This window comes from Equus caballus, chromosome 2 (assembly GCF_041296265.1).
Source record: "Equus caballus isolate H_3958 breed thoroughbred chromosome 2, TB-T2T, whole genome shotgun sequence".
NCBI lineage: Eukaryota > Metazoa > Chordata > Mammalia > Perissodactyla > Equidae > Equus > Equus caballus.
In genome coordinates, this window is record NC_091685.1 from 53,109,605 (window position 1) to 53,131,729 (window position 22,125).

At 41.3% G+C, this 22,125-nt stretch overlaps 1 protein-coding gene across 1 annotated transcript in view; it reads left to right on the forward strand.

Moving 5' to 3' along the window:
- LOC138923238 (rho GTPase-activating protein 20-like) overlaps positions 1–22,125 on the forward strand; it is an 84,339-nt gene that overhangs the window by 42,924 nt on the left and 19,290 nt on the right. The window contains exons 4-10 of the mRNA XM_070261163.1: positions 4,151–4,769; positions 5,707–5,874; positions 12,493–12,642; positions 13,624–13,665; positions 14,302–14,386; positions 18,363–18,440; positions 20,696–20,762. Of these exons, the coding sequence (XP_070117264.1) occupies positions 4,705–4,769; positions 5,707–5,874; positions 12,493–12,642; positions 13,624–13,665; positions 14,302–14,386; positions 18,363–18,440; positions 20,696–20,762 (655 nt within the window). The 5' untranslated portion in view covers positions 4,151–4,704. The remainder of the gene's footprint in view (positions 1–4,150; positions 4,770–5,706; positions 5,875–12,492; positions 12,643–13,623; positions 13,666–14,301; positions 14,387–18,362; positions 18,441–20,695; positions 20,763–22,125) is intronic.

Genomic DNA, 22,125 nt, shown 5'->3' on the forward strand with positions numbered 1-22,125 from the left:
CAGCCCATTTCCTGCCCACAGACCACTCTGCACAGGGCTGGAGCCAGGGCACAGGGCTGCCTCAAGATTCCCATTCAGACTGAGGGCAGCAGGCCTGCCTCCAGGGGCACTGATGAGCATTTGTCTTGTGCAGTTCCTGGATGGGCAGGACTGCTCCTGGACTGTGGCTAAGAGGGGCTGGAACTGGATCACGGGCTGCTTCAGGGCTCACAGCCAGGGACACGGTTGTCAGGCCTGCTAACTGAGGCACAGACGGGAGTGACTCCTGCTGGGTCCATTGACAAATGGTGCAGGTGACAAGATGAAGACAAAAAAAAGATGTGCCATGTTCACAGGGGTATGGCACTGATCTGGGCCTGTGGTCAGGACCCCCTGAGCATGGGCCTGCCTTCTCAAACACCACTCCTCAGCCTTGGGTTCCACCAGGATTTCACAGTCTCCTACCTGGATCCAGAAGCTCCCACAAAGGCACTTTTCTCCATTGATGGCCACCAAATCATGGTTGCTGAGTGAGGACATGAGTGGGGGACCGCCTATTCCATCATCTTGCTGATGTCACTCGCCTGTTAAGTGATATTTAAAAATTTTAGGTAATGTATTTTGTTCTCGTATGGTTAGTCATTTTTGTGTTCAACCTAGGAAGAATTTGTCTATTGCCAGGACATGAAGATGTTACTGTATTTTTTCTAGAACTCTTATGATTTTAACTTTTATATTGATGACTATGATTCAAATCAGATTGAGTTTTTCATATGGGACGAGTCAGTGGCCAGTGGTCACTATTTCCAGACCACAGGCTTGTGATCAATTAAAGAAAAGCCAGTGACTATTTCAACAGAAAAGAATTTGATAAAATTTCAGAACTTGTTTGTGATTTTGAAACAATCTCTCAGGAAACTGGAATCAAAGGGAAGTCCCATTCCCTGACAGAAGACAGGAAATAAATAAATCATCAAAAATCATTATTCTAAGTCACTTTATGTTAGAATTTCTCTATTTAAAACAGAGATAAAACAAACGTCACACATCAGAAGAAGCGATCTGTTAGAATTGCTATGAGAGCAGCATCCTTGGTCCTGCAGAGGACGTTCTAGATTATGAGCTTCCCCACACGCAGGGACGTCCTTGTCTGTCACAGTTTTTAAATTAAATGATCATGAGGAATAGTCCTCCAGGCTCTCTAATGGGTCACATTTTTACAGATCGTCATAGTAAAGTTGTTCTGGAATTCAAATGCTATAAAATCTCTTCTTACAACCCTTTATCCTAGATGTCTGACTCAGTCCAAGGATAATACTCCACCAACCAAATTGGAAATATGAAATGTTTAAATAAAAAGTAATAACACAATATACATCCACTTCTTTAGGGAATGTAAACAGGGTAAACTAATCAGAAAAACAAAATGATGATAAGAATCATAACTGCATTCTTTGTTCAGTATTTCTATGCTTAAATTTTATCTAAGAGAATATGCACAATGGGATCAGATGTAAGTGTGGAAATTTCCTAGTAAATTATTATAATAAAAACAGGTATTTGCTCATCTCAGCATGGTCAGTATCTCCAGCAGGTGATGTGTGAGCCTGGTCCTGATGGAAGGGGACAGCGGTGGGAAAGGAGGACCAGAAGTACCAAAAGGAGAAGGTGACACTGGGTTTCAGGGTTAAGCATCCTCTTAGCAAAGGGGCCCTACTTGTGCTTTTGTATAGGCTCCAGGGGAGAGGTGAGCCAAGAGGTCGGAAATAAAGATGGTCACATATACAGAGACTTTGAATGTGACACTCAACAGCTTTACATAATCTTGACAGTGAGAGAAATTGTGTGAAACGTTTAAGCAGGGAGGTGCCTTTATCAGATAGATGCGCTTGAAATATCGCTCTAAATACAGAGTGAAGAATGGAATACAGTGGGCAAACTGTGGGATGAGGCCACACTGAGGGACTCTGCAAGGCTGGGGGAGCAGGGCTGGGCTCCTGCACGTGGTACCTGGAATGGGGCAGAGCCATGTGCAGCTGAGGGGAGGCTGGGGACAGAGCACAGAGAATCTCAGTGTCCATGTCCTGAGGGAGATGAGGGGCTCTCAGCCAGCAGGAGCAGGCTCCAGATGCCCAGAGGAATTATGCGAGTCTATGCACTGCCTCTTTCTCCTGCTGGGATCTAACTTCCATGTGAATAGGAGTTTTCCCCTCTTATGTCACTGCTGTATCTACAGAGCCCAGAAAACTGTGGCACAAAGGACAAACTCAGCAAGTGTTTGCTGAAAGAGTATTTGAATTCTCCTGAATTTCAAACCTTGTTGAAGAGCAGATCTGAGGCAAAGATAATGATTTCTGCTTTCTGGACAGCTTGAGCCTGGAGTTCTGAGTCGAATTAAGAGTAGAGGTTAAGTAATAATGGTGATCTCATTGTCTATAGGACAGAAGAGAAACTCCCCCTTGACCCTGGGGACAGTGACCAGGGAGATGGACTGGGTTCCACGGCTTCACACAGAGAAAGAGAAGGATGCGCTGGGCCTGCAGGGACTGAGGAAAAAACCATGGGGAGCAGGCGGAAGGGGGAACAAACTGTGAGCACAGGAGACAAGCTCCATGAGCAAATAAACTGCAGAGTGTGGGTGAACTTGATAGAAGTCAAATAACATTCCACTTAAGAACATGTATGATAGACATTTTTTTTTTAGGATTGGCACCTGGGCTAACAACTGTTGCCAATCTTTTTTTTTTTTTCTGCCTTATTTCCCAAAACCCCCTGTACACAGTTGTATATCTTAGTTGCAGGTCCTTCTAGTTGTGGGATGTGAGACGTCGCCTCAACGTGGCCCGACGAGCTGTGCGCGCCCAGGATCCGAACACTAGGCCGCCGCTGCAGAGCACGCGAACTTAACCACTCGGCCATGAAGCCGGCCCCTAATGATAGACATTTGTTAACAAGATGTTAAATATAGAGCTCATGATCCAGCACAAGATCAATGAAATTTTAATACTCAATTTTTTAACCCAAAATCCTATGAAGGACCCTAGTGGGAAAACCTGTGAAGAGAGGATGATGGGGTTGGTAAGCTGTGTGTCCATAGAAGAGATGATTCTGAACAGGGAGAGATGGATGACAGAAGCCAACAAATGAGGGTCTAAGACTTTCTCTGCCAGGTTGGACTTTACTCTAATACAAGATTGCGTGATGGGAGCTGCACAGCTCAAATATTAGGATTCATTGTGCTTCTTTGATTTCTCACTAGTACAGGCAATAGATTACCTAAAAATTGGAGTTTAAAACACAGATAAGGTTATGTGAGATTATTTGGAATTCATTGCTTTATGCACAAGTGATGGAACACTGAACATGGATGCGCTCCCTAAACCACATTAAAATGAAGGGATATGATGTTTGCAACATCTTGTCTCATGGTTAAAACACTTTAAATTCCAATTTCTGTACATTTTTCCACCTTCCATGTGCACTGCCTTATGAGAGAATGATACAAGAGTCATTGCCTCCAATGTATGTGAATGCCATTAACAGATGATCAGACCATGGATGTGTGAATAGAGACAGTGACCTGGTGAGCTGCAGAAACCAGCTGTGCTCTCAGGGCTTTGGCCCTGGTCAGGGGTGTGTCCTGTGACCAGGAGGGGGCAGTGAAGGACAGCCCTTTGGTCCCTACAAAGCTGCTCAGCAAGGACCATTCACTCAAAGGAGCCTGGGCCTGGGGGCTGGACCCTGTGCTTACTGAAGGAGGCTGAGAAGCTCTGTCCTCTCTGGCCTGGCAGAGTCCCCTGAGCAGGGACCTTTGTGTTGTCTCGGTAGGTGCTTCCTCCCAGGGCTCTCCCAAGGGGTGAGGCCAACCTCCCTCCTCCTCAGTGTGTGGTGTGAGCTGAGCTCCAGCACCAGGGCTCAGGGAGGGGCTGGGCAGTCACTGGATGGAAACCCATTTTCATGGGCAGCCCCTACTATGGCACAGGGTGGAGACCATGGGGATGTGTGCACCATGGCCTGGTCTCCCCTCCTCCTTGTGCTCCTCTCTCACTGCACAGTTGGAGACAGGCTTTGGGGACAGAGGGAAGCCCCCAACATCACTTCTCCCTTGCTTAGACTTCTGAGAAATTTCCCATGATTCTTGCCCAGCAACCATGCCTGTCTGTGTCTGCAGGTTCCCTCTCCCAGCCTGTGCTGACTCAGCTGCCCTCCCTCTGCATCTCCTGGAAAAACAGCCAGACTCTCCTGGACCCTGACCTCTCGCTTCAGTGTTGACAATTACTGGATATGCTGGTACCAGAAGAAATCATGGAGACCGGGCAGAGAAAGGATCCTGTGGTGATGGAAATAAATGTCCTGTATCTTGACTGTATCAATGCTACTATCTTAATTATGGTATTGTACTATAGTTTAGAGAGATAGTACCATTCGGGGAACCAGGTAAAAGGTTGATGTAATTTCTCTGGGTTGTTTCTTACAACTTCCTGTGAATCTACAATTATCTCAAAGTAAATAGATTAGTTTTAAAAACTCAAAAGATGCTGGCAAAACCAGGGAAACAGATATGTCAGTTTGTCAGTTATGGCATGTGCCTTAGAACCCTAACGTCATAACGGCCGGTGACCTTGACAACTCCAGAATCCTCAGGCTTCAGGGCCTAGTTTACAGTGCTCTGCCAAGTGCTGTAGACGTGCTCGATAGTCAGTGCCAAGAATTGAAGAAAACGGGATGTTTTCGTCAATCAAAAAGCGCTTTCAGCTTTCAGGCGGTAGTTCAAGGCTTCACCTCCGCAGGTAGTCTTTGAATATACTACTCTTAATCGTCCAAAGGGACTAGCAGTCACAGGAAGTGTTCTGTTTTGTTTCTCCTAAAACATGGGAACTGATTCTTACCTTCAGCACTGCTTTCATGAAAAGCTACTCATGTTCACAAGGTTCAGTGCTGCTGAGTACAGAAAGCAGGCTTTACATACTCAAGGGAGACTCTTTCTTGGCTCCATGAGAGAGAATTTTCTGTAGACCTATGACAATATCTCCCTATTCATGAAAGAGTTTTTGTGTCCTGAGAAATTTAGTTGTTTTACCTTTTATGACCAAAGAGTCATAGCTTAGAGGTTATAAGCTCAACAAAATAATATCTAAGACCCTGTTGTGTTTAGAAACTTATTGATGTTTCCAGTATTATTTGCTGATCTTTGAGAATTTCCCCCCAAAACTTGAATACTGATTTAGCTACGATTGGAGTCAATTTTCCAGAATCTTCAGTTATCTAAATTTTTATGTTAACATGAAACTAAATTGTAATTACTTTTTCACAAATCTCTAGGTCACTTTATTTTATCTGTCTCAGGCCACAAATTGTCCTGGGTTTTGGGTTTTTTTTTTTTTTTTACCTTCTTGTAATATTCTCAACCTTTGGCCTCTTGGTTCTCCCCTTCCCAACAGCTCGTGGCCATCTTTGCTTTGCTGCTGCCCCCTTCTCCCCACCTCTAAGAGTTGGCATGCTCCGGGGCATGTCCTGGAAACTGTTCTCCATCTACCTCAACTCCCTGTGTGCCCTCATCTTTTTTAATAGCTTTCTGTAATTTGGAGACTTGAATTTGAGCTATAGAGTTCGGTTTTGGGGATCGAGGCTAATTTTTAGTGTCATGTTAACCTTGACCTTTGGCACAAAACTCTATCAGGTATTTGATGGGTGACTGGTTGTCCTGTGGTGTTTGTTGCTTTTCAGGGAAAGCTCTTCTGTTGAGGTGGACACCCACAGTGAAAATGCTACGTCATCTGAGAGTGCCGGTCGCACTCTGCTGATCCACAGCCCCGTGGAACTCAAAAGAGGCTGGAGGAGGCAGAAGCGACACCTCTTCTTGCTCAGCGATCTGTTGCTGATAACTAACACCAAGTACGTGTACACTACAGGCTCTCCTGATTACCATCAGATTGTGTTTTCACCAACCCTTACTGTGGGAAAATATTAAGTGGATTTCTTCTTTTGCTTTTGCAAATGTTTTGATCCTCCCTTTGGTCAACAAGTATCGACAGAGGTCTTGTTCTGTGCCGTGTCCCTGTAGAGAACACGATTGAGAATGTGACAGGCAGGGTCTCTCCTGCCTGGAGCTTCCGGACAGATGATAAAAATAAGAGGAGGGAAATTACACATTGAAGTTAGTGCTTCTCATAAGAGAGAGAAGAGGGTACCATGTGGAGAAGAAAATGGGACCATCCTAGAGAGGGGCTGTCTATGAAGGTCTCTCCGAGGTGGCAGCATTTAAACCAAACCTATGGGGTGAGAAGCAGCCGCATTCCTAGACTAGGTGGCTGAGCCTTCTAGAGTGAGGGACCAGCAGGACTCAGTGGGTGCAACTCAGCCCTCTGGAGGGAGGGGTTCAGGAAAGGCTGATGTGACTGGAGCCTGCAGTGTGGGGCACAATATCAGGTAAGATACTGTGGTCAGGGGTCCAGCCACACAGGGTCTCCACAGGCCACAACAAAGGTTGAAATATTATGCTGAAGCGTATTTAATTAAGCAAGTGACCATATCTGGTTTATATTTTTAGCATATTGTTCTGCCTATTGCTAGATAGCAGATTGGTGGGTAAGCAAGAGTGGACACAGGGAGACTAGTTAGGGAGGCAGTGGTTCTGATGAAATATGACAGGGACTCCATCTTGGGAGTGGCAGTGAGAAGAGGCAGCAGACAGATTTGGAACATATGTTGGAGACAGAACCAAATGGATGCACTTTCTTCCCAACCCTGGACACAAATGTAACCAATATCCAGCCTAGAACATGGTAATTGCTCAATTAACGTCTAACGGTAGGTGGATGCAAGGTCATCTGTTTACTTTCTTCATCTCTGTTTTCATGATTTATGAAACACCATAAAAGACAAAGAATATTTCACCAAACAAACTATCAAGAAGCTTTTTCATTACTAGAGAAAATGAAAACTCTTTTCTTGGCTCCCCTCACCACTAGCTCTCAGTTAGTTACGCCATGTCATAGGTAAGACACGCAAGTACCGACTTTGCAAAATGCTATATTTAATCTGAGCGACGTTAATAATAAGAAGCATGATTTATCAGAAGTTTTTTCTGTCAGGAATTATGCTGAGGACTTTATGTACCGAATCTTGTCTGACCCTTGCAACTACCCAGTGAGATAGGCTCATTTTCCTTATCTTATGGAGGACCTTGATGCCCGGAGGTCTTGCTGCCTTTCCCCAGGTCACCACCTTAGCAATTAGTGGAGTCCACGTTTGAAGCTAGGTCTGTTAATTTCAGCACACAGTCTCTTACCCAACCTGTGGTGCTGCTGCCTCTATTCTCTCTTTTGTCTGGATTTCACAGAACACACCACAATCAACTAGTTTCTCTCTCATCCTTGAAATCAACCTTTCCTTTGTGGTGAGGAAATGGCAACCTCACATCCTGGTGAGAAATGGAACTGAGAAACAAATGAGAAGTCTAGCTATCAAAAAAAAAAAATCAGAGGCCAAAATAAAGACGATAAAATATATTTAAGATGAGTGAAATTGCCTCCAGATGTAGGCTTGGAGATGACGATGTCATAAAGAGGACAGAGAGAAAAAGATTCTGTCCAGGGCTTGGCATGAGGTCCATTCAAGGCACTCTGCTCTTGATAGAGGAATGAGGCATTATTTTAAAAAGTGTAGACTAGTTACCAATCTCTTTATTTAAGCAAGGTTAGTATAGGGAACTGAAATTTCTTGGATGCATTCTTGGGACCACACGAGGAGCATCACAGATGGCTTGTTTAGTTTCCCCAATAGCTCTCCAAGGCAGGTACTGTTATCATCTCCAGGCTTCAGATAGGAAGACAAAGACTGAGGAAGGCTCAGGAACTGGCCCGATGTCATACACAGGAAAATGGTGGGAGAGACTGCACTGCAGGTCTGCCTTCATCCCAAGGCCATGCTCTTCCTGTCACACCATGTTGTATTCCTCTGTGCTCAACCTGAGACACACAAAAGCAAGCAACCACAACACTCATCTCCTGCTTGTCAGGACTTTACAGACCACTCACATTCAATTTTTAAGGGGAATACGTTCTCCTTCACTTTTCTTTTCACCTTTGTAATTATTACAGTATTTAGGAGAGTAGGAGACCTTTGTTTTCCTACCAGAAGCCACTTGTCTCAGATACTGCTAACCTCTGAATGGGTCTGATAGAACCTACAGTACTCTGGTAAAAACATTTTATATTGATACAGTGTTCTTTTCTCCTAGCAAATTGCATCCATTTCAGAGCTGAATTTTTATTTTGGTTGGTCCATTATCACAGAAGATGCCCACCATCTTTCACATACTGCTTTTCAGAGAGCTCTCTGTGTCTGCTCAAGGGTTTCATAATGTGACACAAAATCTATCAATTTATTCAATAATATTCTTGTTTATGAGACTCAGTTCCTGCAAGATTACTTTTATATGCTTTCTACATCCATTGGGAATGTTGGAAAGTGTAGGTGATCTAAGGCATTTGATTTGCTTCAGAAGACCTTGATATAGAGAGAGCAGAGATTTTTGATAAGGTAACTGTCTTCATCTGGTCAGGCTACCAAAACCAAATATCATCGACTGCTTGGCTTAAACCACAGAAATGTATTTACAGAGATTCATTTATTTATTATTAGTGCTTCCAGTGGCCCTCATGCCAAGCCCTGGACAGAGTCTTTTTCTCTCTGTCCTCTTTATGACATCACCATCTCCAAGGCTACAGCTGGAAGCAATTTCACTCATCTTAAATATATTTTCTTATCTTTATTTTGGCCTCTGATCTTTTTTTTGATAGCTAGACTTCTCATTTGTTTTTAAGTTCCCTGAGCATTCTGTTCCATTTCTCACCAGGTACCAAGCAGATGAGAGTTAGTCATTTCCTCACCACACAGAAAAGAAATTTATTTATTTACAGAAATTTGTCATGGTTCTGGAGACTGGAAATCTGAGATGAGGCTGTCAGCAGGGTCGGGTCCTCATGAGAGCTCCCCTCCCGGCTTGCAGATGGCCGCCTTCTCCCCATGGGCTCGCATGCCTCTCCTCAGTGTGTGCCTGTGGAGAAAGAGCTCTCTCTCTTCCTCCCAATCCTATTGGATTAGGACCCCACTCTTATGACCTCATCTAACCTTAATTACCTCCTATAAGCTTTATCTCCCAAAACTGACATATTGGCTATTAGGGCTTCAAGGTATGAATTGGAGGGTGGGGAGTGGGGTGGGAGTTGGGGACACAATTCAGTCCATAGCAGGAAGCAAGCAGTACTCAATGCTGCCACCTTGTACAAGAGTTTACCACAGCATTTAGAAAGCTGGCTACTAGATCATTTCCATAGTAAACATTTGGGGACATTCGTGATTACTGTTCATATGAGAAAATTTATTTATTTTTTTCCTACCAAGAAATAACAACTTCAATGAAATAGCCACCTGCAACAAGCTGCTTTTTTCCTTTCTGTCATGCCTCGCTCTCAGATGGAGTATTGTGTTATGTCCTGGATCGATCTGTTCAAGTTAATCACCTGAGTTTAGTGCCTGCTTTTTCTACTCAGGGAAGGGGGTGGAGTGACTTAGGTTCCGTTTTTCCTCAGTGTGTCTTGAGGCTTCAGTTGGAAACTCTTTCTTCTCCAGGTTGATGCTACAGAAACCAACACAAAGGGAGTAAATAGTTGACTGACTGCTGCGTATATATTAGTCAGACTAAATGAACTTTAGTTTGTGTGTAATAATAAAGGGGATTTATATGTCCTTTCTTCATGAGGAAATTATATTTCTCCCGTTGTGCTGGATGTTAATAACAGTCAGTGGAAATTGTTTGGAGATTTTTTTCATACTACATTAGAAACTTTGGTTCTCAAGAATTAAAGTCAGATGGGAACTTTGTTAACATTTTTGATATTCATTAGAATGCTAAATAAGAAGTTATTTTTCAAATGAAATTATGACTTGTTTTTTTAAACAGCATCTACTTCATAAGATACTAATACTCGTAGAGGCCCATGGAGAACGTACAGAAAGGAAGAGACTGTACTTACTTAGCTCACACCCCCCTTAGACATCTCTGTCCTCATATTTAGTTATTAAAGAATATATAAACAACGAAATCCAATTTTGTGTAGGTCAAAAGATGAAGATGACTATTAGCTTATTATCAGTGGCATTACAAAGATTCTTGCAGAAGATACCATGACCCCTACTCCCAGCATCTAAGGGAACACCTGTGCCTTAGAATGAGGGGAATCTCCCTAGAATCTGTGACTTTCCACAGTTCACCGGGGCTCACGCTCCCGTGTCCAAGTTGAGGTAGAAGAAAGCAAGAGGGATACCATCATCTTAGCAGACCGATAGCAAGGGCCCATGCCATAGAAATAAAAACTGCCTTTTCCCTCCTGCTCCCTTTGAGCCAGTTTCCATAAGGTTCATCCCTTCTCATTTCTACTGACATAATCTGAAGAGTCAGACACTGAGAGCAGAGAAATGCGGTGAGATCTCAGGAGAATCCACTGTAGTACAAGCCTTTGCTGTAATACATTTTCAGTATTTCCAGGCTAGCATTTAGCTTTGTTGATAGAATGTCAGGAGATTGATCCTCTCACTCTCAAATGAGAGAACAATACCGTCAGAAAGCCTGATGGCTCTGGGGGGAGAAAGGAGGCTGAAGGTAGGAACGATGAGGAGGGCACTACATGGAACTGTCCAGGTCAGCACTCATGGAGGCTGAGTCGTTGTGAGCATAGGCTCATGACTTAGGCTGTCTGGCTTCAAAGCCCATCTCTTGCTTTTGGCAATTTTCTTAATCTCTCTGTGAGTTTCCTCATCTATAAAATGGAGCTAATAGATATAGTGGATTGAGGATTAAGTGAAGTAATGTTTGTAAAATATGTAGAATAGTGCTTGGCATGTGGTGGGAGCTCAATAAATGTTATAGGAGACTGAAAACCATACTCTGGGCTTTTGACAACTCCGTGGTTTGGTTTCAAGGAAGTGGATAATCTTGGGACTTCATGGAACTTTGGAGAGAATTAAAGAAACGACTCTTTCAGGTGCACATATTTGGAATTTTCCACACAGTACCTTAGGTGTCTCCACACATGGACATCTACATGACAAAACTTTTAAAATCTGTAAAAACAAGTAGACACGTGTCTCTCTTTCCTATCGGCAGTAGGCTATTTTTAGCTTCATAATGCTTTTAGAGTTACGATCTAGAACAATTATTTTATCTGAGAATTGATTGTGTTTCACACAAATCTTCAAATACATCAACATAGGGTAAAAATGTGAAATAAATGTCTAAGAAGCCACCTGTGCCACAAGGCGTATTTGCATCCGCTGTACCCTAACGTTTGAATCTAGGTCATCCTTCAGGTAGGCTTCCTGCAGAATTATTTTCGTTTCATAAATCCCATCAAAGCCTTTTTGCTTTAACTGTTCCATGAGTCAGCAGAGTCTTAGGGGTTTTTGAACCTGAGGTGTCTTGGATCTCATTTTAGCTTTAGCGTTTCCACATGTGGTTCTGAATAGGAGGCAATTCCGAAGTGGCGTGCCCGTGTTCCCTAGGCATCCTTCAGAGGACTTGTACCGTCTAAATCTCAGGCTCGCCTGAGTGTTAAATTTGTGAGTTAACCGAGAGATATAGTGGTTTCCATGCCAGAGGTCAAAGGAGATTAGGCAGAAACTGTCGGAAAACCATTTCATTGCTGACAAAGTCGATCACCTTCCGATTCCTCAGAGATAAATGGGAAATATCTCCATGACTCACATGTAAGACCTCCTGGGCACTGATGTGGGACCAATCGATTAATTGGTTGAATTTTGAGCTCAGTCCGCGCGCTAACAGTTTTTCAGTTTGATCCGGAACCTGGTAGAAAATTATATGAATGAAATCTTAATAAAGGAAATTTAAAATAACCTATGCTTAAACGCTAGAAAATCTTTTAAAAAATTAAGGCTGAAAATGTATTTTAAATCCCTCTGATCCAAGCTTATTGCTGTTTTAGTCTGATTCTCAAGAAAAAAGTTGTATAATTATCTTTATAAATCATGTATCATGTATCTTTCTTCAGCTACTCAAAGGCTTTTTAAAGTAAGCAAGACATGAACAAATAATAAATTAATTATAGTAATAATAAATCATTAAGTAAATAAAATGATATATGTGACTATAATAACAAATATAACAATAATAAATGAATAATAAATGAATTAATGGTTCTCTAGAAAAGCTCTAAAATGTAGAGTATGGTCCATACTCAATCCTCAACATGCAGAAAAATGGCTATTTGCTGCCATTGTGTTTTCAGGGCCTTCCTGGGCCAGGCGTCACTCAGCACACACTTTGTAAAGACCCATCCAACCCCTGACTGTGCAGAGCACAGAGGGTCACAGAGCTAAAGGAGGCACGTTGCACCCTGAGGCAGTGAGAATTGGCATCTTACCATGAGCACAGCTGTTCCCATAACATTTAAGAAACAAACTAACAGAGGTCTTGTTTGGTTATCTTTCTAGTTACAAAAAAAACTTTAAAATAAAAAATAAAGTACCCCTGAACACCATATGGATTGCCAACTGTTTGGACAAATTTGGAGAAGTGGACACCTCTGCCAAGAGGTCCTTTGTCTTGGGCTGGCCCACAGTGAACTTTGTGGCCACCTTCAGGTAAGACCTACAGCTTTTGTATTCAATGACTCCTTTTCTGACCTCTCATAATGACACTTGTATGTACTTTCCCCCAAAAGGTTTTTATGTGCAAATTGATCATGAACAATGGGAACTATTGGAGTAATTTCCTTTCCTTTTTGGATGAGTGCTTTTTCAAATGGGCTCTAGGAGCTACTTGGGGAGGTGGATGTTCAGGATACATGGAGTAAGGTTTAAGGCCACTCTCAACATCCTGCCCCTAATCCCCAGTGAGTAGCTGTGTTTTTAAATCACTGGAATATCTTCTGTGAGCAAGTACTATTAAATAGTCCAAGTCAGTTTGAAAAATTGCTTTTATACTCTCAAATTCATTCCCTTAAAAATAGTATTTAATTATACAAATAAAATTAATCATGTCATCAAATACTGGGTTGCCTGAATTGCTGTGTACATATTGTCTTATTTGGTGTCTATAGAGAGGTGACAATTCAAGACAAAGGTATGGTCCCAGAGTACAAGTTAGTGTTCCGAGACATGTTCTAAGACTGGCACGAGGATGGGGAATGTGGTCCTCCGACCCTGGACATCCTGAGTCTACACTTCTGGGTTCACAGGGGTCCTTTTTTATATTTGAATAGCACTGCCAGCTGTAGGAACACTCTGAGGTATAATTAACCCTTTTCCTGTTCTGGAAACTGAAACTCAGAGTGGTTAATTGATTTGCCCGTGATCACATAGCTTGCCTCACATAGTTGCAATTATGTGTTTAGATTCCACACCAACTGCTCTCCCACTTTACGATCTATTTCCCATCGCTGTAACACTGCTTGGAAAACAGCAGGGCCCATCAAATGCCCAACGATGAGGAGAGCACAACTGACACGCACATCCTCGTCAGTGATAAACGGCTGCTGCTATTTTCATCTGCAATGGCAGTTCTAATATCTTAGTATAAGTATTTTATGTAGTTAATTTTTTCTCCCTTTTTTTAAATTGCAGTTCTTCAGAACTAAAGGAAAAATGGCACTCTTCCCTTCAAAGGTATTTTTTCAGTATACATATTCTAAATCTTTGATCCACAATAAAAGATTGCAGATCTCTTCATGGCAGCACCCTTAAACTATTCTCCCTCTCTCTAGTAGAAGCTGTGCGAGCATCCTCAAATAACTCCTTGTTTAGATTTACCTGGCTGCTACTGCAAAAATGTCCTCTCACTTACATGCATGTTTTGCTTATTTTTGAGGAAGTTCTGCTTGTCACTCTCATCTTCCCCTTCTCTCCAACCTAATGATTGGATCCAACGTTACTCTGAAAACACACGCTCAATTTCCCTAAGTGCAGGTTACTCTACTGAGTGATTCTCAAAGCAGCTGCTACTTCCTACCCTTGAACCCAGGAAGGTGCTGGGCTCTCCAACCAGGCAGGAAAGCTCTGAGGACGGGATCTACTGCCAAATCTCACATGACAGGGGCAACCCGTTATTTTCTGGGTCATGTCTTACTTTCATGAAGTATTTTTGCATATTCTTCCAACTCATAATTTGGTTTTGCCGAGTCTATTTATATGCTTTCAAAAATAACCAAGTAGACTGAAAATATTAGCAGTATAGATTATTTGAAAAGAAGCTAATAGCTAATCCATCCTACTCTATTTTGGGTTATTATTGAATGTGATTAGGTGCATCAATCTAGCCAAAGAGAAGGACCAGCCAGAGAGCATTCCCCTCAAAATCGTCACTGAGGACATTAAGAACTGTGTCTGTGTGAGTATTTTTAAGAGCAAAAATTAAATTAAATTCCAAGTTCTTTATTTGGGCAGAATGAAAGAGAAAGGCATAGACATAGACAGAGAGAGATGGAGGTAGAAACAGAGAGAGAGAGAGAGAAAGGGAGAGAGAAGGAAAGAAAAACAGGAAGGGGAGATGAGGGGGAGGGAGGGAGAAAGGAAGAGAGGGGAAGAGAAAGAGAGAATTTAGAGGGTACCAAGTGGAAAACTGTATTTTCCTGTATCCATACTGTGACATAAAACGTGAATCCCAGGTGATATGAAGCAAGAGGAATCTATGATGGCTTCAGTGCTTAAGCATGAAAAGAATATTGCATGGTAAACGTTCCTAATGTTTCTCTGGATCCTGCTAATGGTAATTATAGCGGCTTGTTGTAATAAAGTGATTTTCACAACCAGGTATTTCCTATTAGAATGAAACATTTTTTCCAATTGTTGCTACATGCAGAGTGGCCTGGGTTGTTTCCACAGTTTTTTTCTTCCTAGGATGTTTTATTTAGAATAATTGTAAAGTTACAGAAAAGTTGCAAAAATACAAAAGGTATAAAGAACACCCATATACCCTTTAGCTAGATTCACCTATTTGGTTAACATTTTACTCCATTTGCTTTATCATTTATTTTGTTGTCTCTCTCTCCTTCTCCATGTTGTGTATGAAGATACCTATTTTTGAGGGTCACACATACGTCGTGGTCCTTTATCCTTAAACACTTGGGTATGTCCTAAGCATAAGGGTATTCCCTTCTATAACACCATACAGTTATCGCCTTTAGTACATTGAACATTGGTGTAATACTTGAAGCTACCATTCATGTTCCCATTTTGCCGGCTGGCCTCAGTAATGTCCCTCTTCTAGGAGAGAATCTACTCGAGGGTCAGGTATTAAAAATGCGGAGAAGTTTTGAAAAGTCTTTCATTCTGAGGAATGTCAGCACTAATTGAACTGAAAAGGTTGAGACTTTTAAGAGATCAGTATATTTCTACCTTATTTTGTTGATGCCACTGGGGAAAAAAACCATTCACCTCAGTTGTTTCTATAGAATTTGATCTCTGAAACTGTAGTGCAGGAGCCAAGACATTGACCCTGAGGAGCAAATATTCTGGGTGTTTTTCATATCACTTTGTTCTGTTATCTGTTACGGGAGCTCTCGATCACACACGATAGTATGTGAAGGTGGAAAAAGAGGCAGTTTAAGACAGTTATTTCCTGGCCAGTAGGAAAGCCGTGCAAATATTCTGATATGTTTCTGAGTATCCAAGAGATGCTCTGTTTGAGGAGATAAGACTGGAGTGTTCCCTAGGAAAGCACACAGCCTGCTCTCATTTCACTTAGGGCAGGGGTTGCAGTCAGAATTTTTCATGGAAAATCACCTTTAAATTTTTGAAAATGAACTTTAATTGCATAAACGTTACACAAAACAAACATTTCTAATGTTCTTCATTCATTCCCGAAGATCCAAATTTCCCTCTAATTCTATTTCATTTCACCATGGAGAAACTTTCCTTAGCATTTCTTGTTATGCAGATCTGGTGCCAACAGATTTTCTTAGTTTCTTTTATCTGAAAATGTCTTTATTTCACCTTCACTCTTGAAAGATGTGTTTGCTGGATGTAGAATTTTGCCTGCAATTTTTTTTCTTTCGGCGCTTTAAAGATGTTCCGCTGTCTTTTGGTCTTTATGCTTCTGATGAGTTGTCTGTGATCATTCAAACATTAATCATCTGCATATGATCTGTCATTTTTCTTCAGCTGCTTTCAAGATGTTTTCTGATTTTTGGTTTTTAGCAGTGTGGGTATCAGAGCATGGTTTTCCTTGAATATGTTTTTTTGCCAAACAAAATCCTGTTTGGCATTTTCTAAACTTCTTGAGTTTTTAAATTTATGTCTTTATGAGTGTAAATTATGTCTAAAGTTTGGGAAATTTTGGTCATTATTTCCTCATTTTTTTTTCTTCCCCGTTTTTTCTCTTCTTTCTTTCTGAGATTCTAGTTACACGTATATCAGACACTTTGATGTTGTCCACAGGCCCCTCAGGTTCTGTTATTTTTTTCAATCTTCTTTTTTCCCCTTTACTCTTCACATTGGATAATTTGTATTATCTACTTTCAAAATCATTTCCTCTTCCATTTGTCATCTTCATTATGCAATTTAGCCTGCGTAGTTTCAATTTTTTTTCAGATTTCAGATAAAAAATTTCTATTTTTCAATATTTTTAATTTCTATGCTGAGATTCCTATATTTTTGTTTATTATGACCATATTTTCATTTCTATAATTGAGCATAATTGTAATAGCTGTCTTTGGCTAATAATTTCAACTTTTAGATCATCTCAGGGTTGTCCTCAACTCTTGAGAATTGATCACATTTTCCTGGTTCTTCATATATCAAGTAACGCTTTAGTTCTTATGAAAAAAATCACATTTCCATTTTTTTCAAATTATTTGATGAAATAGTTAATTTTTTTAAGGCGTTTGTTTGCAAAGAGCTCGGTCTACTGGAATTTATCTGTTTTGGAGAACAGACAACATGCAGGAAGAAATACACACATCCTTGGAATGACTATTTTGAACATAATATGTTCCTTATGCCAGGAAAAACCGTTATCTTACAGACCAGATAAATTAGGGAGTGATGATTAGCATTTGAAAAGAGATTCTTTTACTTTAAAAAATCTTTCATGGGAGAGTTTTTGATTGTATTGAAGGGACTTCAGACATCTTAAAAACAGCAGCACCCTTACTTCTGGTTAGGTCCCGAGGGAAACCCCATGTTTGAATGCCCCCAGACACGTCAGCACAGGAAGCTCCCAGCATGCCTGCGTCTGGGCCCTCGGAGCTCTACCACTGGGTTCTGAAGCACTTTCTCATAATCCTTAGGGCTACAAGTAGTTGGAAATCAATGAATGCTTTCATTGATAGAAGTCCCATTATAAGCAAGTTTCAGGGCCATCTGTCATATCAAGCAATTGAATTCATACGAAGAAAAATACAATGAAAGGACAAGGAATGAATTACGAAAGGATTCCCTTTGTTTTTAATGTCATCTTCAAGCCTCTGAGTGTCCCCTTATGCTGTCTGTCTTCTTTAAGCACCGTTGATTTAGGACAGGGGCCTTCCTGCCTGATAATACTCCAAAACTATGTGCGCAGTCAGTGTTCTTGGTTACCGTTTGTCTTCTTTGAAAATGTCTTTTGGAGTTCAGAGTTCAATAGATATCTCAGAATCCTATTAATTGCTTTCGGGTACTTTTCTGTAAACTGTCTTCCTATTTTAATGGAGCAGTTTCTCACTGTGAGGTGTGGCAGGGAGCTATTGTGAATACCCTAGTCACTGGCAGAGTTTGGAATGGAACTTGAGTTTCTCAAATTTTCAGTCTAATTTCCTGGACTCATTGGTTTCATTTAATTTTCTCAACATATCTTGACAATGAAAACTTAGTGACCATCATGCCAGACACAAAGAAAGTACTCACTAAAGAATAGCTTTTAAAAATGCCTTTTATAGCCAGTTCTTCTGATTTTACCAATACCAAGTATGTAATTGCAAAGAAATAAAGCCATATTACAAAAGCACAACTCAGGAAGAGAAAGGGTTCAGCTCCTCCTTTTTAAACCACCCCCCCTCCATTACAGAAATAGCCTCAAGGTGCTGAGGACCAGCCCACGGGCCTGCCCGGAATTCTCAGTCTTTCTCCTTCTTGCTTAAGCTGTTATGTTTTTTGTGCCACAAATCCTTTCAGAGAAATGTTTGATTTACTGAAATGCTTCCTACTAGCCTCATGTTATACAAAGGAATGAAAGTAAATGGTATTTAGGGGTTCGTGCTCTGCATGTGCTGTGCTGTGTCACTACCTGAAAATGAGCTTGCCTTTAGAAAACGGATAGTAATTTGAGAAAAATTATTTAAATTTTTCAAATTTAAATTATAGCAATTTTTCACATTTATTTTTTACAGTCTGTAACTGTAACAGTGACCAATTCGGATACAGTGAATAACATTATCAACATGTCACTACCAATGCTTGGAATAACTGTAAGTTACCTGCAAACTATTTTTACTTAAAAACCAACTTTAATTTTTGAGATTTGTGTGTGTGTGTGTGTGTGTTTGCATAATGCACCACCCATCATGACAACTGATTATTATGGATTTCAAAGCCATATTTTGTCCCCCTTCAAATTTGGAAATTGAAGGCAGCAAAGCTATATTATTAACCTATATATGGTTGCTATTCTTGTATTCCCATTTTAAATTTTGTGCAAATGGAAAGTAATAGCATAATGAAATTGGGCTATAATTTTAGAGTGCTAATGGCAACATGCATTTTTATTGTATGTATTTTATACATGGACAATCACATAAGATTCTAAATATTTCCTCCTCCACTGGACTGTTCCTTCTGTATATTCTTTCCTGATTCCTCCCCTCCCATCGCCATTTGCCCTGGTTGTCATTCAAGGACTCAATCTCAGTATGATGAACCCTAAATAAGATGTTTTCTTGTGAACTTTGATATAAAGACCACCTGGCTACAGGCTCCACCCCATTGATGCAGACCCTGAGGATGAGTTGGCTAATGCCCTTTGTGAATTGGTAAAGGAGGAGACAAGTTCTGAATGAGACCACGAATCCGGGGGCGTTTGTGTCCACATCACTTTCATCCTGTTCTGCTTTTAAGTGTCTGCTCTTTGATACTTTGATGGAGCTGGTGTGAGCTGTTGAAATTCTTTTTGGTGAGAGATACATATGTTTGAGGACGAGGTTGTGTCAGGGAAAAGAGAGGGAGAGTGACATGCAGATGGACAGAAAACAAGGAAGCACTTGTAAAGCACGGCTCCTCAAATAAAATTCTCTGGAAATGTAAAAATGCCCTGCTACAGTGACAGGGCGTAATTACAAGACTTGTATTTAAAATTTGCCTAACCCAATGGTATAATAAAGCCTCTTAAAAGCTAAGGGCAACCAGAATTTTCCATAAGGAGCCAATGATTTCTGTACAAGCAGAATTAATAATAATACATTTTAAATGAATTGGAATTTATATGCATGAGTAAAGCACACTTCTGCATTGATTTCTAACCTAGAAGATGTGTACACTCTGAATAACAATTAAACCTTGGAAGAGAGTGAGTGTTTTGAGGGATGAGGTTAGGGAGATTGATTAATGATATAGCTCATTTTATTTCATGATTTTAATTTTCCTTAGCGTAAAGTGATCAATCTCACTAGACAAAAAAATTTCTATTTTAATGAAGAGTTGGGCTTATTTGGCTATATATGTATGCCTGATTGAAGAGATTACAACACAGTGTTTCCAATCCCTACCTTAAAAGAAAAGGTTTTTATTAGCTCTCATTTCCTATTTGCAACACAATTTTGAGCAGATTTAGCTGTGCAGGCACGTGTGTGTGCCTGTGTATGTGTGTGTGATGGCTGCCATAGCTGGGACTCTCCTTCAGAAGGGCTAGACTGATTTTTAATCGGGAGTCAAGGGCAAGCACGGTACCTATCAATCACCAACAATTCCGTTTCAAACATTTTTTGCTTTATCCTCTCTTGGAGAACTCTTTAAAATAATTCAGCTGTCTTTATAATTTTGACTTGTTCCATCCGAGTAGGCTTTACAGCATTACTGGCAATGATTCTGCTGGGAGTGGCTGTGCTCTGCATCTGACCTGTTCTCTCGGTTACAGTTCTTGCAGCTTCTTTCCCGCGTCTGCACCAGAGTCAGTGTGCTGACTTCGCTGGGCCATCTCCTCAAGGCCTCCTGGGCTTCCGCCTCCTTTAGCTCAGGGTTGCTGAGCCATAGAGGCCTTTCAAGCTTTACTTTCATGGAACAGTCATGGCAGGGTGTGTGGCTCTCTGGACAGCATGCTTGTCTGGGCAGGGACATTTGAAGGCAAAAGCTAACATTCTCCAAGGAGTCTGGAGATAGCAGAAGGCAGGACTCTCAAGATTAGACTTTTCCTCCTTAATAAAGGGGGCATAACTGTGATTTCTTTTGCTATCGGCCATGCCCAAATTGAGGGGCTGACTGCATTGTGGTTCCATAGATCCTTGGCCTTCATCAACAGGGACAAGAATCAGGGAGGGTCTATTGGAGGCTGTGAGAGGGATAAGGGGTTACTGAAATCGGCGCCATTGACTCCAAAAAACTGTAGCCACCCCCATTGACCAAATAGCATTTATACTGGCCCCAATTTTTTCTTTTTGGAAGCAGAAATGCTAAGGAACTGGTACCTGCTGTGAAAGATTTAGTGTGACACATAGTTCTTTTTGTTTCCAAGGGCTCTGAGAAAGATTACCAGCTGTGGGTCAGTTCCGGCAAGAAAGAGGCCCCATGCCCACTCACTGGTAAGTGTCTGGGAACATCTCAGAGGGGGCTGATTGGGTAGAAAACTGCAACTCTGAAGTCTCCAAGGAACGGTTGCTCAGTCTCAAGCTCCAAGACCCTTAAAAGTGAAAATCTTATGCAATATTCCTTCCTACATTTATTAAATAATTACTAAGCACTTACTCTATCCCAGGCACTGATAACATCTCTTCATTCCACGGCTTATGGTCTAGTTTGTGGGAAATGTGAGTTTTTCTTCTTTACTTTTTTACTTGACAAGCAGAGCTGTCTTGAAAAACTTATACATACTTACTTCCTCAGGTATGATGGCAACCTGGATTGGAATTTCTTTTCCCATCTATTTATTTTTTTATATTCCAGTCTTGAATTCCTCTGTTCCAGTTCCTAACTACTAAGTAGCCTCTATTTTGTGAGAATCTTAAAAAATCCAGCCATACCTCTGAATCCAAGTACAAATATTTATTTAATACTTGCTCTGTGTCCGAAACTTTTCTCAGCATCATAAGGAAGATGAGATAATCGCAGTTAACTCCTCACGTCTTCACTGACTAAACCACCGGTACTTTGCTGTTTCTCAGGCCGAGTTTTCTAGCATTGTTCTTGAGGTTATTGATAAATCGATTACACCTCTCCTAAAATCGTTATTAGAGCAAGTGAGCTAAAAGAATAATAATAATTCTTGGATCACCAAATTTGTTCAGTGCGGAAAATAGAGGGACTAAGACAAGGGAAGGGACAGGCTCTGTCGCAGACCTGGCAGGAGGTCTTCTCAGCCTTCACGGAATTGAAGAGAGTGAGGACCTTGCTCTGGATAAGCTTGGGCTGAAGGGAGTGTTGTGGCTGGTTTGATCTTCTATCCAGACCACTAACACTGTCTCCCTGTCGGCAATAAGGCTGTTTTGCTTTCTTCTCATTCATGTGTTCACTGCAGGAGCACTTTGAATTTCCTTCAAGAATTTTTCTTTTGTGTTCATGACTTGGCTAACTCTCTGGTGCCAGAGGACTAGCTCTCAGCCGCCTCAGCTTTCGACATGGCTTCCTCAGGAAGCTTAATCATTTCTCACTTTTCATTTAAGGTGAGAGGTGTGTGACTCTTCCTCTCATTGAACACTTAGAGGCCATTGTAGGGTTACTAGCTGGCCTAATTTCCATATTGTCATGTCTCAGGGAACAGGGAGGCCTGAGGATATGGAGAGAGAGGGGAATGTCAGGTCAGTGGAGAGGCCAGAACACACACACATTTATCCATTAAGGTCTCCATCTTAGATGGGCAGTGTTCATAGTGCCCCAAAACAATTACAATAGTACCATCAAAGACACTGATCACAGATCACCATAACAACTATAATAATCATGAAAAAG